Raw genomic sequence first — 17540 nt, 5'->3', positions numbered from 1 at the left:
ACATGTTCCTGTGTTGGTCATTATACCTGTTCTAAACACAATGGCATTACTTCTTGACTCACCCTCGTATTTAATATCTCCATCCAGTTCAAAAGCAATGCACATTCCAACATGCAATGAGTAATTGTATGGAGTAGAGCGAGTGAGTCTGGACATGTTGTGCTCTCTCTATTGTCTACTTTATATCTGTGGATCTGTTGTTGCGGATTTTCAATCAAAGTCAGCCTTAAATGTATGATCAAAAATATGCTAGTTGTGGCCATCCTATCTAAGATTATACTGTTCAATGTATCATAATCATCATTTAATGTCCGTTGTCCATGCTGGCATGGGTTGGACAGTTTGACCAGACTGGCACACTGGAAGGCAGTACCAGACTCGTCTGATTTGGCATGGTTTTCAACGGTTGGATGCCCTTCCTAACACCAACCACTCAGAGAGTGTAATAGGTACTTTTACGTGCCACCAGCACAGGTGCCAATTTGTGTGACACCAGTATCTACCACAACTGTGAATTTGCTCGGCTTGACGGGTCTTCTCAAGCACAAAATAATACCAAAAATCTCGGTCATTGCCTCCATGAGGCCCACCACTCAAAAAGATCACAACCATTTTGCCTCCGTGTATCCTTCTTTATCAAAGACAGTAATTTGGTGGCTACTTCTAGCAACCATTAGTGGCCACATAATCTTTTCTCTTTTTGCTTGTTACTTGTGTGGTATATTTTTGTTGTCAATGATTGGTTATATTTGATGTTCTCTGGTGTTGCTAGCAAGAAAAGAGTTCTTGCATTTGATGGCAGCTACATGGCCCCTTCAGCCCCTTCTATTTTGAAGCCAGGTTTTTGGGTGGTTCAGTAGAGTTGCAGTAATTGTGTAGCTGGAAATGTGAGACTGAAGGAGATTTTGCTGTCATTTCTAGTAGGTCAAACAACAATATAGAGCTCTCCCTTTGGTTGCAGGAATAGTGTGTACTGTGGCGGTGAGAGATGAGCTTATATAGGCAGCTACATTGAAGGGGTTTACCATCTACATCAATACCCAACTTGATGATGGGTGCCACAAAAGTTGTGTATTTCAACAGAAATACTGTAACAAAAGGGTTAAACACAGAAATAAATAAATAAATAATTAAATAAAACAAGACATTTTTCATTGAAATATGGAACATTTATGAATATCTTGAAGTTCTTCCACCAACTAACAAACAGTATCTCACTATGTACAAAAATGGATGAAGGCCTTCAATTCCAGTCGACTAACAAAAACTCATTTCACTTCCTTTTATCAGCTGATTTAGCAGAAATGGCCTTGGGGTTGTAGGCGTAGGTCTTCTGGATCGGACCCATACCAGCTTCTTTAAATTTAAGAGCATCGACCTTTGTTCTTTCTTCCATTTCAGCAGCAGTTTTGGCATTGTTCCAACCTGGAAAATAAATCAATATTTTATCAATAACTAGAGGTTCAATGATTGAATGATTAATCATTATTAGATCAAGCATTCTTGCATATCAACACACATCGACATCATGCAACTTGGATAAAAAGGAAAGTACCAAGTTATCTAGCAGAGAGTTTTTTGGGTTTTTTTCGTTTTTGTGTGATTCTGAATATGTTACAAAAAAATAGTGCAGGCATGGTTGTGTGGTTAAGGGCTTCAATTCCCAACTGTGTTGTTTTGGGTTCAGTCCTACTGTATGGCACTTAGAGCAAAAGTGTCTCCAACTATAGCAGCAGGCCAACCAAAGCCTTGTGATGGGATTTGGTAGATGGAAACTGCCACTAGCACTTGTGCTGTTGGCACGTGAAAAAACATTCGAGCAAGGTCGTTGCCAGTGCTGCTGGACTGGCTACTGTGCAGGTGGCACATAAAAAGCACCATTTGAGTGTGGTCATTGCCAGTACCGCCTGACTGGCCCTCATGCCGGTGGCACGTAAAATAACCCACTACACTCTTGGAGTGGTTGGCATTAGGAAGGGCATCCAGCTGTAGAAATTCTGCCAGATCAGATTGGAGTCTGGTGCAGCCATCTGGTTCGCCAGACCTCAGTCAAATCGTCCAACCCATGCTAGCATGGAAAGCGGATGTTAAACAATAATGATGATGATTATCATCATCATTATCATCATTTAACATTCTATGCTGGCATGGCTGGAGAGAGAGCAGGAGAGATAGTGTGGTTGCATGTGTGTTCACATAGCATGATAGATGTAAACAAATGTCACCCTCATACAGGCAGTGCACATTTCTAATCTTCCATGAAAAACATTTATGACCCTGAGGAAATATTACCTTGCTTGGAAAAATGTGAGAGTTGGTGACAGGAAAGGCATCCAGCTACAGAAAATCTACTTAAACAAATTTCATCTGACCCATGCAGGCATGGAAAAAGTGATGTTAAAATAAGGATGATGATGATGATAATCATTAATGTGCTTGAGGAGACCTGCTGTGCTTGAGGAGACCTATTGAGTACACCAACATCAAAATAAATATCAAATGGAAATTGTAGTTGTGATACCTGTGCTGGTCGCACATAAAAAGCACCAACCGATCGTGGCCATTGCCAGCCTACCCTGGCACCTGTGCCGGTGGCACGTAAAAAGCACCCACTACACTCATGGAGTGGTTGGCATTAGGAAGAGCATCCAGATAAGACTGGAGCCTGGTGCAGCCCCCTGGCTTCCCAGACCCCTGTCGAACCGTCCAATCCGTGCTAGCATGGAAAACGGACCTTAAACGATGATGATGATGATGTGCCAATAAATGAGATGGCAATAGATTAGCCACAGAGATGGTCATGGTGCTGCTGAACAGAATATTTTTGTACTGAGCCAACCTAACTAGAAGTACCATTCATATATTTTATCAACAATCGCTATTGAGAATGTAGCAGAAGACACGTCTATCACAGCAGAATTGATTTCCTAAATCACCTTGGTTAATGCTCCCCTCTCAGCTGAAGGGGTTTTTGTCTTGCTTTTGTTTTACTTAGCGACCCTGTTGGTCCTGATGCCATGAAGAAAAGCACCTGAGCCAGTGCCACGTAAGAAGCACTTTTGCTGGTAGCATGTAAAAGGCAATCGGTACACTCTGTGAAGAGGTTGGCATTAGGATGGGCACCCTGCCATAGAAACCAAGCCAAAATAGATAAATGGAACCCGGTGCAGCTCTCCAGCTCTGGTCAATCTGTCCAATCCATGCCAGCATGAAAATCATCATCATCAGCTTTAACATCCAGCTTCCATTCTGGCATGGTTTGGATGGTTCAACTGGGGTCTGGGAAGCCAGGAGGCTGCACCAGGCTCCAATCTGATCTGGCAATGTTTCTGCAGCTGGATGTCCTTCCTCATGGCAACCACTCTGAGAGTGTAGTGGGTGCTTTTTACATGCCACCGGCACGGGAGCCAGTCAGGCGGCACTGGCATCAGCCATGTTCGGATGGTGCTTTTTACGTGTTACCGGCATGGGAAGCCAGTCATGTGGCACTGGCAATTCGATGTAGAAGGAAGGGACTTCTGTTTTGAAGATGACATGAACAGCAATTTTCACAATAAACCCTTGCACCTATTGCTATTGCTTGAGACAAGTTCTCCTTAGTAAGCAAGGTTTACTGAAGATCTTTCATCTTAAATTAGTAAGTCATCATCCTTCTTATTCTGAACGCCTTACTTCCATGGGCATGGATACATTGAAACTCCAACGTCTGGCAGCTGACTTGGCAGACACCCATAAAATTATTAACCATCTTACAAACAATAACTCTGAGCACCTTTTCAAACTCCATCTGTCTAACACCCGTAGACATGTTTACAAAGTCAAAAAACAGCACAGCTCCCATGACTTTCGGAAACAATTTTTCACGCTAAGAGTTGCTGAAGCATGGAACAAACTGCCGGCATCAGTTGTTAGTTATCGGAGCACTGCATCCTGCAAAACTTCCATGCTTCCTGAGATTCGCCAACACTACACCTGATTTTCTCCCCTCCATACACACGCAAGCATGTACCTGACTCATACAGTCTTCACTTCCCAGACATTTGTAAATTACTGCATATGCTTTATATGCACTTTTGACAAGTCGTGGTGCACCTGAGCACTGTATACAATAATTTCATTATATTATATTATTACTCTTCAGATATTACTGCCAGAACCACTGACATTGAAGTCAATTCAGTTCTCAAGTGAAACCCAAACACACACCAAGTGGTTTAACTCCACTACTTGGTGCTTGGTGGCTTGTTGTAAGAATTTGGACTAGACACCTGGTACATGTGTAGGAGTGACTGCACAAGACATGAGTTCTGTCCCTTATTAGGAGCACTCCGTCGGTTACGACGAGGGTCCCAGCTAATACGATCAACGGAACAGCCTGCTCATGAAATAAACGTGCAAGAGGCTGAGCACTCCACAGACACATGTACTCTTAACATAGTTTGCAAGGAGATTCAGCGTGACACAGTGTGACAAGACTGGCCCTTTTGAAATACAGGTACTACTCATTTTTGCCAGCTGAGTGGGCTGGAGCGACGTGAAATAAAGTGTCTTGCTCAAGGACACAACGTGTCGCCGGGAATCAAACTCACAACCTTACGATCAGGAACCGAATATCCTAACCACTAAGTCACGCGCCCTTATTAAATTGCTTTTAAAAGTCAACAGTTCTTCATACAATCATATACTAAAGAATACTCACTTTCTCTGAATCCTTCAATAAATCCCTTCTTCCGGATGCCTGACTGGTCGTGTTTAACAAGCACTGGAATATTCAAATAACTTCGGATAGATGGGATCTTGAGAAATAAAACTTGGATCAGTGAAAATGTGTTAGATGTAAACCAGTAACACAGCATAGCCTGGAAAAAATTAAAAAGGAAAAATACATCAAAGGTACCTTTGCAATAACTGTTTCAACTCTTTAATTACACATTTTCCCTTTATGGAAAAATTAAGCTCTGTAATTAACAAAACTGTCAACAACTTGAATCTAACTACTAGTTTCACTTTTCTTTAACCCTTTCGTTATCAACCCGACTGAAACCGCCTCTGGCTCTCAGTACAAATGTCTTGTTTTCGTAAGTTTTGAATTAAAGTCTTCCACCAAACTTTAGACATAATTTATGTTCTTAACACTAGCTTAATGATAACTAAGTTTATCATCATCATCGTTTAACGTCTGCTTTCCATGCAAGCATGGGTTGGACAAATGACTGAGGGCTGGCGAACCAGATGGCCGCACCAGGCTTCAATCTTGATCTGGCAGAGTTTCTATAGCGGGATGCCCTTCTTAACGCCAACCACTACGAGAGTGTAGTGGGTGCTTTTACATGCCACCGGCACAGGATCAGTCAGGCGGTACTGGCAATGAGCTCGCTTGAGTCTTTTACACATTCCACTGGCACAGGTGCCAGTAAAGTGATGCTGGTAACGATCACACTCGTAGTAACAATCACATTTTACTAAATTCTTTGTTATATTTAAAGTGATTGAAAGAACCACAGAACATCCCAAAATAAATAGAGTAACGAAAGGGTTAAAGAAACATTGCAGATTGTTAATCCATATCTTCCAAGTTACAGAAATAGCTACAAGGAATGTACAACACATCAAGCATTTTAAGATCATTTTCTCTGACTAAAGCAGAGGTTAGCAGGTGCCATGACAGTTTCCTCTAATGTGCTCTGTCCCCCACGGCCCTGCTTCATCAACTCTCTTGCTCCCATTTACACAACCTTGCCCTTCTTGATCAAAACGAATTTACAACAAGCATGACAAATTTTATACAATCTCTTAACATAATATTGAGCGTAGTATTTTTATATATTCGTATGTGTGTGTATGTGTTTTTTTTCCAGAATCACATCAGAAGCAGAGGAGAGAAAATAGTAATTCAGTGAAGGAGAAGTAGTGAGAGAAAGTAATAGTAATGAGAAAGGAAGGGGTAATAGATGAATAAGGAAGGAAGGGGTGAAAAAAAAATCAGCATTTCAACTGTGTGAGTATATGTGTGTATGTGTAACTGAAACAAGTAAAAGAGTAAAGAGTAAAAGAGAAGGTGCTTCTCCAGACATATTTAGGCACATATGACCTCGTAAATAGAACAGTGGGGTTCTAACTCAGATAAAGTCTACAGTATATCACTGAATGAAATGTAAACAGAGATTTTGAAGATATAGAAAAATATCTCAGTACAAACCGATGGAAATCCTGAAATAATGGGGAACAGAACAACAGGCATCAGTCGAAAGGCCCACTTCATTGTGTGAGACATGGTTCCAGCTTTCACACCATCAACACCAAGCTGCAATAAGAGATATTTGGAAATTAGCATGATATAGACATGAAGGCAAAAAACTACTAACTCACAAAATTTGCATAAAATAACAAAACATACATCAAACAAGCTTGAATGAAAATTGTATGTTTCTACATTTATATACATAGATTCTTTAACACTACTCCTCAATAACTCATTAGAACATTAACAAACAAGAATATATGTTATTTCATGAGAAAGTGGAGAATAAGTTCCACTTTCAAAAATAATATTTTCAAGGCATGTCGAAAAGATTTTTAATAAAACTCTTAAAATCAACTTGAAAAATAAGACATACAACTGCTGTTGTAAAAGTCTTCAGATACAATATCAAAACTTGAATCAAGAAACAATGTCTGTTCAACGTTGAAAAGCCTTCTGCAAGCGTATTCTTCCTCTAAGACTTTGATCTAATTGACTACATTCATCACCTCCTAACACTAGGACACATCTACTTAAATCTCTCGTTTCACATCTCTATTGTTCCAGCTACACTTTACATTCCAACTTCTTAACTATTCTTATACACAAGCCACTGACAATCACATTAACATTTTGATAGCAACTTGAGATCACCTGATTCTACTATGCCAACTTCCTATTTAAATTTATGTAAGTTGGAACCTGCAATCAAAATTTCATATAAATTTATGTTACAAACACCAAATTAATACTAAATTCTTCATTAATTTCAAAATTATTCTAGATATCTTTGTTTTATTATGATCTCCTCAGTTAAGAATGGACTTCACCTTAGCCAAAATAGTGAAGAGAGAATCAGAGTAAATGTACTGGTTGGCATAGAAAGTTACAACAGTTTAGAGATTGGCATTCTTGAGTAATCCATTGAATAAAAGAATCTAGATTTTTGCTCTAGAAAAGCTTTGACAGTCACATTTCTTAGAAGTTTTAGATTTTCACCTAGGTTGTAGGTCACAGTTTTGTGACCTACAAGCTACACAGCTGAAATTTTGCATGGTGGTACATCTTTTTACGGTCATAGGGTATATGATATTTTTTTATACTTTCTATAAATCAGGTAAAGCTGGGTATTGCTTTATCATACTTTTCCTCCATCCATTTGTACTTCATCATCATCATCCTTTAACCCTTTCGTTACTGTATTTATTTTGAGATGCTCTGTGTCTCTTTCATTTAATTTAGTAAAATAACTTGGTTATCATTCAGCTAGTGTCAGGAACATAAATTGTGACTAAGTTTACTATTTTACTGTGAATGTGACTTTGCTCAACCCTTACGTTACCATATTTATTTTGAGATGCTCTGTGTTTCTTTCAATTAATTTTAGATAAAACAAAGAATTTAGTAAAATAACTTGGTTATCATTCAGCTAGTGTTAGGAACATAAATTGTGACTAAGGTTGGTGGAAGATTTTAATTCAAAACTTATGAAAACAAGACATTTGTACTCAGAGCCAGAGCCAGTTTCAGCGAGGTTGGTAACGAAAGGGTTAACATTTGTTTTCCATCCTGGCATGGATTGGACAGTTTGACCAGAGCTGGCATGCCGGAGAGCTGCACCAGGTTCCAGTCTGATTTGGCTTGGTTTTTATGGCTGGATGCCCTTCTTAATGCCAACCACTTTACAGTGTGTGCTGGGTGCTTTAAACGTGGAACCAGCAAGAGCATTTTTATGTGGCACCAGCAGAGGACTCTAGCAAGCCACAAAACTGAATCTAATATGAAGACAAAGTAAGAAATGTTCATACCTCTATGGTGGCTAAGAATGTTGTCACAGTGAGCAGTGGTAAAGCATAATAGGAGTCAACCAGAGAGAGATCAGTGAACCACAGAATGCCACCAGTGGTCAAACTTTCCACGGGAAGGTTACACATCCCTCGCAGACCAATGAAGACAGATAAGAAAACTGGCATCTAAATAAAGAAACAAAAAAAAAACTACAATTACAATTGGAAATCAAAAGACAGATCATCAACATCATCATCATTGTTTTTAAAGTCCACTTTTCCATGCTAGCATGGATTGAACAGAGTTTACAGAGGCAAATTCTCTACAGCTTAATGTCCTTCCTGGAACCAATCCTTACCTGTTTTCCAAGCCAGTTAATATTTCCCCATGGCCAGAACACTGAAAATAAATGACACTGCATGTATGACAGTGGTACTCATTTACAACAACCACATGATGTCAAGAGAAGGATAAACACACACACACATAGAATGGGATTAATTCAATTTCTGTCTACCATATCCAGTCACAAGATTTTGGTCAGCTCAGAGCTATAATATAAGACACTTGCCCAAGGATCCACACGGTGGGACTGAACCTGAAACCATGTGGTTGGGAAGCAAGCTTCTTAACACAGCCATGCCTGCACCTATTCACTCATTGAATCTATATTGCTAACCAAGCACTCTTCAGACATACAGTGATCCCACTGATTGCAGCCATGAATTGCACCTTATCATAGATATATAGATACCTACCAACAAAATCTCACAAATCTTCATCATCATCATTGTTTAACATCCATTTTTCATGCTGGCATGGGTTGGACGGTTCGACCAGGGTCTGGGAAGCCAGGAAGCTGCACCAGGCTCCAGTCTGATCTGGCAGTGTTTCTACAGCTGGATGCCCTTCCTAATGCCAACCACTCCGTAAGTGTAGTAAGTGCTTTTTACATGCCACTGGCACAGGGGCCAGGGGAGGCTGGCAACGGCCACGATCGGTTGGTGCTTTTTATGTGCCACCAGCATGGAAGCCAGTCAATGCGGCACTGGAATCAGCCACATTCAGATGGTGCTTTTTACATGCCACCAGCACAGGTATCACAAATACAATTTCCATTTGATTTCTTTTTTTTTTTTGATGAACTAAAAAATTCGTTTCACACCTACATGGTTTCAGGTTCAATCCTGCTGCATGGCACCTTGGGTAGGTATCGCTTAATACAATGTCAGATTGACCAATGCCTTAAGAGCGGAATTTGATAAATGGAAAGTAGGCAGAAGGCCATCATATATATGTATACATTTCACAGATGTATACTGACAAAGATAGGTTTAAAAAACACGAAAAGTGCAGCTTATCCAATGAGGTCCCTGGTGATATTTGCTCTGCACCTAGTTACACAGACACTCCCAAGTCACACTCAACTTTGGAAATACTGTGAACCAGCTACTACCTCATCAGAAACCTTTGCCAATGAACTTATTGTTCACCAAGTGTGATATAAAATTAAATTTTAAAAAGTGGCAAATATTAATAGCATAAAAAAAATATTTTAAAAATAATAAATTTGAAACAGTATTATCGTTAATTTTACATACCTGTGCTAATGGGACAAGAAAGTTGCGAAAGGGTTTCACTTGGTTGCGTTTCATATACTCCATTAGTTCGTTGCCAGCAAGCGTAGCTAATGGGTAAAATAAATAGTACAAGAATTTTAGAAAGAATGTGCCTTGCAATTATCAAGCAATATTCATCATCATCATCATCATTTAACATCCGTTTTCCATGCAGGCATGGGTTGGACAATTTGACTGAGAACTGGTAACCAGGTTTCAATCTGACTTGGTATGGTTTCTACAGCTAGATGCCCTTCCCTATCACCAACCATTCCAAGAGTGTAACAGGTGCATTTTATGTGCCACCGGCACATGTGCCAATTACGTCACACCAGCATCAGCCATGACTGCTATCTCACTTGGCTTGACAGGTCTTCTCAAAAAAGGTGTATTGCCAAAGGTCTCGGTCGCCTGTCATCACCTCCATGAGGTCCAACGTTCAAACGATACTTTTTACATACCAGTTACACATCACTGGCATAAGCCTCTACCACATAACAGATACTGCATCAATAAAGCTATACATAAAGTATATTGATTGCACATACATTGTGTATGTGTTTATTTATGTACCTATTTGCTGCACAACAACATTTGAAAAAGCTCACTACAAGATGCTGAAAGTTAAAGAATACCGTAAATCCTTGAGTATAATCCACATTTTTTTCCCAAAATTTAAAGGTCAAAATCCCTAGTGTGTACTATATATGTGGTTAAAAATGAAAAATATTTTCTAAGCAATGTCCGAGTCTCTATTTGCTGTCTGGCAATGTTTATTCAGACACATTTTGTGATGTCGGGTATGAAAATACCTTAAGCTAAGCCTGAAAGCAATGAAGTCATAAAAGAATCATCCATAACTTGCAGTAAGCAACATTTATTAAAATAAAAGTATTCAGAACACAGAATAACATGTAACAAAAACAATTTGCAAACATATTTACATTCCCATATAACAGTTAAGAACATCACCATTATTGTATTACGCATGCGCGAAGTGTTTGTTCAACTAGGTGCTGCTGGCTTAATTACGCACGACTCAAGTTAGAGAAGGGTTTAGGTTTTTCAGAGACACAGCCCCCTAAAAATCCAATGCATAATATACTCAAGAGTGGACTATACTCGAGGATTTACGGTAATCAAATGTCCCAGATCAGGTGAGACAACTTGCTTCGAATGACCTCAGCCATTGACACTTAGTGCCATGTAGGAGAGCTTTCCCCAGATACTATCCCACAGCAAATGGAAATGTAAATAAAACTCAAACACTTATGTATGTGCACCCAATGTTTACATTACTGGAACTGCTTTTAATTCATAATTTAATTTTCAACTCTACATGTCATCATATCACATTTGCATAGCTTTGTAGTTACAAACAGGTATAGACATTTGTATTTTTAATCAACAGAAATAATGATGCTCAAGTTAATTGAAACCTTATGGCAATACAACATATCAGGAAGACATGTTAAATAAGGGTTGGAATTATGGGTTCAATCACTAATAGTGATCTGGGAAGAGCTTACCTTCAACAGGGTTGCCACTCAAGCGAGCATCAGAGAAGTTCTGTTGTAGACGCATAATAGTAGGCATGTGGTTGCTCATGTTGGTAGAATTCCTCTGAGCCATGACCACAATAGGGAACATACACATTCGAACAATAATTGTACCTAAAGAAAATAAACAAATGAAAAAGATTGCAACAGGAATTAGTTTCAAATGAAGAATATGGAACATAAAAGTTCCTCATTTAGAGAATGCAAGGGAAAATAAATCTTGAAATGTTTAACGAGAATAAAATCATTTTACTGAAGACTGGGTCTTTGGATTTACCTGTGCTACATTCATGGTATTAATATATGTTAGTTTCTTAGAGGTCTCCCTACATTTGCTGTAATTAGGTCCCAAAGCATAAAAACTATGAAGAGAGGTCTGATGAGTTCTGTAAAAACATTGCAGATGTCAACTATCTCAGCTAATTGAAATACAGGGTGGACCAAAATGATCTGACACATTTGGAAGTTTAATAAAATAAGAAATAATGAAAAGAAAAGTTTTATTTTCTGAATGAACATATAATGCCATTTTATTTCATTAAATTTTAAAAATTAAATCAGCTAAATGCTTCCCATCATTGTCAACACACTGTTGGAGACGTTCATGAAAGTTATCAATAACTCTATGGATCATTTCTTCTGGAATGGTGAAATGTGATTTCTTCTTGTGGGGATATTTAAAATCAAAAAGTATCTGGTCATCGCCCTCGATCTATTGATGAATTAAAACGTGCAATTTGTGTAGAAATAGCGACCATTTCATTACTTCATCCATCATTGATCGACAGGCTCAAATTTCATTACTTCATCCATCATTGATCGACAGGCTCACATTTCATTACTTCATCCATCGTAGTCAATGATGACAAAGGACATCAGATGGGAAAAGGGAGGCTAACAATTATGCATCCACTGAATCATTGGCCTTCAACATTCAATATCTTTTATCTCACTGAACCAAGCGTCACCAGACTCCTTACGCACTTCTCATGCTGTTCACTTGCCACACAAGGAAAGAAATATTTCTGTTGCTAAAGAAAGAGACAAGGATTTACCTAGAACAATTGATCCCCACCATGGCAGACCAACACTGACATGAAGCGTTTCCAAAGCACTTTGTACCAAACCACTTGGTGTCCAGGAGGCCAGGCCCAGGCTAGTGAAGGTAGGTTCTCCTAATGCATTCAATGTTTCTACTGGTGGTAATGGTAGAGGCGGTGGTTCTGGAATGTACCCTGCAGGTAAGCTGCTTGTTAAACTGTCCTGGAAAGAAATATTATTATATATTAATAAGAGGTAAGAGTTATATTGAAGTAATTCTGACCAACAAGTATTGAGTTCAAGCATTAAATATTCTGAGGCATGGTTGTGTGGTAAGAAGTTTGCTTCCCAATCACATGGTTCCGGGTTCAGTCCCACTGTGTGGAACTTTGAAGTGTCCTCTTCTATAGTCTTAGACTGACCAAAGCCTTGTGAATGGATTTGGTAGACAGAAACTGAAAGCCCTTTGTGTGTGTTTGTCCTCAACCATCACTTGGCAACTGGTTCAGCACAAAAGACTGATAGAATAATAATTGATTCATTCAACTAAAAAAACTCTACAAGGTGGTGCCCCAGCATGGTCGCAGTCCAATGACTGAAAAAAGTATATAAAGTAAAAGACATATCAACCTCTCTGGAAAAACAGTTCTATTTTCCAGATAGAGTTTACTTTGAATGTTACAGAATCTCAAGAATAAGAATTTGTAACAGTCTGTGGAAAAACATTATTGAACAGAGTAATGGGAAAAGAAGCTTGCAGCTATATCAGCATGGCCGATGCCAGTACCCACTGATTGGCTCTTGTGCTGGTGGCACATAAAAAGCACTATCCAAACATGGTCAATGCCAGTGCCCCCTGACTGGCTCTTGTGTTAGTGGCACGTAAAAAGCTCTATCCAAATGTGATTGATGCCAGGCCCGCCCGACTGGCTCCTGTACCCATGGCACATAAAAAGCACCCACTATATTCACAGAGTGGTTGGCGTTAGGAAGGGTATCCAGCTGTAGAAACCTTACCAAATCAGATTGGAGCCTGGTGCAGCCGCTGGCTCTCCAGACCTCAGTCAAACTGTCCAACTCATGCCAGCATGGAAAACAGACGTATAATGATGAAAGTTAATCAAAATTACTGACTACCTTTTGCTACCATTTCTTTTCTAATTACGTTGCTTTTGTTTGAATTCATTTTGAAAATAATGAAAAATTTAGTTAAATAATTTTGTTGATATTAAATTGTTAGTTAGAACATAAACTGGTTTCAAATTTTCAACGCCAGGTCAGCAAGTTCAGGGAAACTGGCTAAGTCAATTGCATTGACCCCTGGGCTCAACTGGTGCCTATTTTATCAATCCTGAAAGGATGAAAAGCAAAGTCGACATTGGTAGAATTTGAACTCAGAATGTAAAGACAAACAAAAGTCACTAAGCATTTTGTCTGGTGTGTTAATGGTTCTACCAGCTCGAAGCCCTTATTTGGAATGTAAGTTAACTTTGAAGATTTGATGTAAGATTTTGTTTAGCTCACTTCAAAACAAGAAGTTTGTAGCACAGGATGGTTTCAGGTGGGTATCAAAAGGGTTTAAAATACGTATAACCATACGATAATAACTAAATACAAACTGGAAAATATACAAACAAAAGAACAGCTTACTGTTGTTGCTGGAGCAGCCTGGTTCACAGCATCTGTAGAATTAAATAAAGAAGGTGATGCAAGAGCAATATGTGGTCTCCGAAGACTGAATTTATTCAATGAAGAGCGTCCTATGCAGAGATGGTTGAGAGAAGCTACTGTGTATTCCCTTGAAGCTAACATTGATATGTTCATCTACAAAATATAAAGAATTTTACAAACAAAATTAATACAGCAATAAAGTAAAGATGGATTTATTTTTTAATTTATGAACTTGTATGGTATTTATGGTCAAACCCTAACAGAGTTAGATCAGACTAATTACTAACCAACCACAGTTTTCTTCAGTTTTTTTTATTATTTATCTTACCTTCCTTACACTGTCTCCACTTACTCATAAAGAACATATCACTTTTTCAGACATATTTAAAAGGAAAATGGAATGTAGTAATTAATGCAGGATCAGGAGAGAGGGTACCAATACTAAATAGGATTAGGTACCTGAGTTAAGAGAGCCTGCAGAGAGGCAACACAAAACTGACTGATAATCCAAAGTAAAAAAATAAAAAAGGCAGAGCAAAAACACAGTATATATGGGGCCATAAGCTGAAGTGTTACTGAGCATCCATGTCTTTTCAGGGGATGAATCAGAAAGATGCGGATGCTGCACACACTGGAGCATTACTTGAACCTTTTAGAGAATTAGCAACTAAAGCATTTTCTAGCCCTAAAGAGGAAAGACCAATCTTTGGAAATACAGTTCTGGAGAGATCATCAGAGACAGTGAGGTTTAGCATTTGTAGCAACTTAGGGTTTAGTTGTGTGTTATTTATGACTAGAAAGAAGCTAAATGAGTGTTTCCTTGATAAGGGCAGTGATAGTGCTTTTTAACTATTGACCGAAACAAGATTGATATGACCCCCATTGGAGACCGCTTCTGAAATCTATGTTCATGGAGGTAGAGTAGATTTGATGTAAGAGGCCCAGCACATGGATAATCCTGCTTGAATATAGAACATTAAAGAGTAATGAAGAGTGGCATCACATGCACAGTATTAGATGTTGTTGGCAGTGGTGATAAATAGATTGTCGATGTTTACGAAGAAAAACATGGGTAATACAGTTCTATATTTAAGAGATGGGGAATTATGTACATTATTTACATTTGATGGATATTTGTCCTCATCTTGTTTGTTGTTAACACAACATTTAGGCTGATATACCCTCCAGTCTTCATCAGGTGTCTTGGGGAAATTTCGAACCTGGGTTCTCATTCCTAAGGTATATAGCTTAGTGGTTAATAATAATAATATCGAAAAATATCGATGCAGCTCTGAACCAGTCAGACATGAATAAGAACAAAACCAAGACTAAAGAAAAACTGTGCTGTTGTCCATCAACAACCCATCTATGGATCCCCTTTCCAAGAACACAGCATTCAGCACTTCTGCAACTTCAGCAGCAGTCTCCACCCTGATTTCTTTCCATGTAGCCATTTGCTGTCCATAGTCAACCGTTGAAAGGTACACATTTCCCCGACAGTGTGTCACGTCAACAGCAAGCCTCTTCCAGAGTCCTTCCACTTGAATTATTCCGGTTTCGTGTGTACACAGGGCAGGATCGATGGATTAGCACCTGTTGCAATTCCCCACTATCCTCCAAACGCTATCCCCGGTGACATTGGGGTCAACTGTCCTAGCCAAAAACAACATCCTGTCAACTCCCCTATGTGGTGCATGTTGTGCAGCCTCCTCAGTTCTGTGTCCTCCAGCCAACAAACCGCTGCTACTCCACTTGGAACATCCTCTACTCTTTCCAACCAGTGTTTTTTCACTCTAGTTGAAATGTCCGCCTTATTCTTTTCCAAGGGCACGTAATTCACATACAACTCCAGGCCAAATTCGGCAGCTAGCTCCCTTAGGATTCCCAGGCGACGCTTAATCACCATTTCCGCAGCCCCTTGCGCGTGAATATTATTCCGATTGGTGATCACTGATTCCACTCCACCTACCCTTGCACCGTGGCAGACCTCGACGTCTTATTTCGCCCACAAATATCGTAAGAAAGACTTGACCTATTGCTGGCCGACGTGACCTCATCTCGTCCCCTTCCGGTCTTCTTGCGAAGGTCCCTCTTTTTCCTTTCGGGTCAATTACTCTTCTACCACATACAATTAATTAAGAAAAAAACTTCCAATTTCTTATATTAACATTTATTATCACGCTTTAATAGATATTTAAAATAAATGCTAAGACGTCATTGATGCAACCAACGAACAAACTTCTTCGTTTCAATAACTTTGCAATAATTAAGGAATCGCTATGAATAACAAGAGTATCTTTGCAACAATTTGTATCAATGAACTGCAAATATACCTAATATTTATATTTGAAGTGTGTTAGCGAGACATTGTAAACAAAACAGTTTAACAATTGTATTAGCGTCATATGACGACAGACGGTGCGCTGAAGGTCAACAGGAAGGGTAACGAACCCAACAAGTGAATAAACAACGGTTTTTTCTACCCTAAAATAATATAAACTAATATTTTATAGAAGATATAAATGATATATTACAAGAGATCAGTATTCTGAAGATAATTACTCAGAAATCTTTTTACCGTTAGATAAGCAATACAGTAACGATAAGAGATTACCGGTTGTGATAGCAGCAAAGTCATATATAAAGTTAAAAGAAAAAAAAGACGACATTCTTTCATTTAAAATCATAGCTTTTCCAGAAGTAGGAATCATCAATTTTGTAACAGATAATTACCTTCTGAGTCCATACTGTTCGAGAAATTCTTCTCGTTATATCAAATAAACGCACATGCCCCATGCAGGTAGCCATGATGTTGTATAACAGGTTACATCTAAAATATGGAACAGAAAATTAAAATGAAACGATCCTAAAAAAACTTGGAATTAGAATTACGAAGACTGGTGAGCGAAACTATGGATTGTATAAAATTTCGTTTCACGTGAAGGATTGTGAGTGCAGATGGTTTACATCTGATGAGTTAAAAAAACTGATTTTGTTTCTTACTTACAGTCTCGTGTTGTTGTTAAGCCGCAGGTCAGCTCTGATTGAACAAACCTATGAAGACATCTCAATCTTCATCATGTTTTTTTCCGTTTCCAGGGAACCCAAAACATTATCTAACAAGTCTTTTTTTAATTCGATAGGGCGAGATTCGAAGATTTGACGACTATTTCCAGCAGATCGAACGACCATGTTGGGGTTCTTTCATTGACTCAAACGGTCTCATATAAATAATAAAGAATTTGTTGAAGCCATATTATACACAAAAATATTATTAAATATTCATAAGTTCATAAAATTCTAATAATGGATTGCTTTCCCATTCTTTCTCATCCGAAGAAACAACTAAAAGTTACATCAGTTTCGGAACACGTCCTGGAAAGCATTTTCTAGCATTAGTGCGCAGTTCTCAACGAATTAAAACAATGAATAAACATGCGTTTCACCACGAACGAAGTCAGTATATAGCATTCATAAATTGTAGATTAAATTACAACTTTATTGCAAGTTTTATTCATTTGTTGCTTACTTACGCCTCATTCTGCGTTCGGGTACCACTTTCAACACTCTCCTTGATCAATTTTCAAGGTGTCGCCTACTTTCAGCTAGTACAAAATTCTC

At 38.7% G+C, this 17540-nt stretch overlaps 1 protein-coding gene across 1 annotated transcript; it reads right to left on the bottom strand.

Moving 5' to 3' along the window:
* Positions 1-1147: 1147 nt before the first annotated feature.
* On the bottom strand, positions 1148-17474 carry LOC115210736 (mitochondrial inner membrane protein OXA1L). The gene is made up of 10 exons (XM_029779445.2): positions 17449-17474; positions 16653-16749; positions 13899-14072; positions 12263-12470; positions 11178-11321; positions 9631-9716; positions 8050-8214; positions 6200-6304; positions 4700-4859; positions 1148-1425 (listed from the first exon to the last, which is right to left on the bottom strand). The coding sequence occupies exons 1-10, from the start codon at positions 17457-17459 to the stop codon at positions 1274-1276; spliced, it is 1302 nt and encodes a 433-aa protein (XP_029635305.2). The 5' UTR covers positions 17460-17474; the 3' UTR covers positions 1148-1273.
* Positions 17475-17540: the final 66 nt, after the last annotated feature.

The sequence above is a fragment of the Octopus sinensis genome, linkage group LG4, assembly GCF_006345805.1.
Source record: "Octopus sinensis linkage group LG4, ASM634580v1, whole genome shotgun sequence".
Lineage (NCBI taxonomy): Eukaryota > Metazoa > Mollusca > Cephalopoda > Octopoda > Octopodidae > Octopus > Octopus sinensis.
This window is presented reverse-complemented; position numbering and strand designations above follow the sequence as displayed.

What these genes read in the sequence shown, in the direction of transcription:
- LOC115210736 (XM_029779445.2), bottom strand. An exon ending in GAACAGTATGGACTCAGAAG is followed by an intron (nt 14,073 to 16,652) that starts GTAATTATCTGT and finishes TATATTTTGTAG; the next exon opens with ATGAACATATCAATGTTAGC. An exon ending in CATTCTTAGCCACCATAGAG is followed by an intron (nt 6,305 to 8,049) that starts GTATGAACATTT and finishes CTCTTATTGCAG; the next exon opens with CTTGGTGTTGATGGTGTGAA.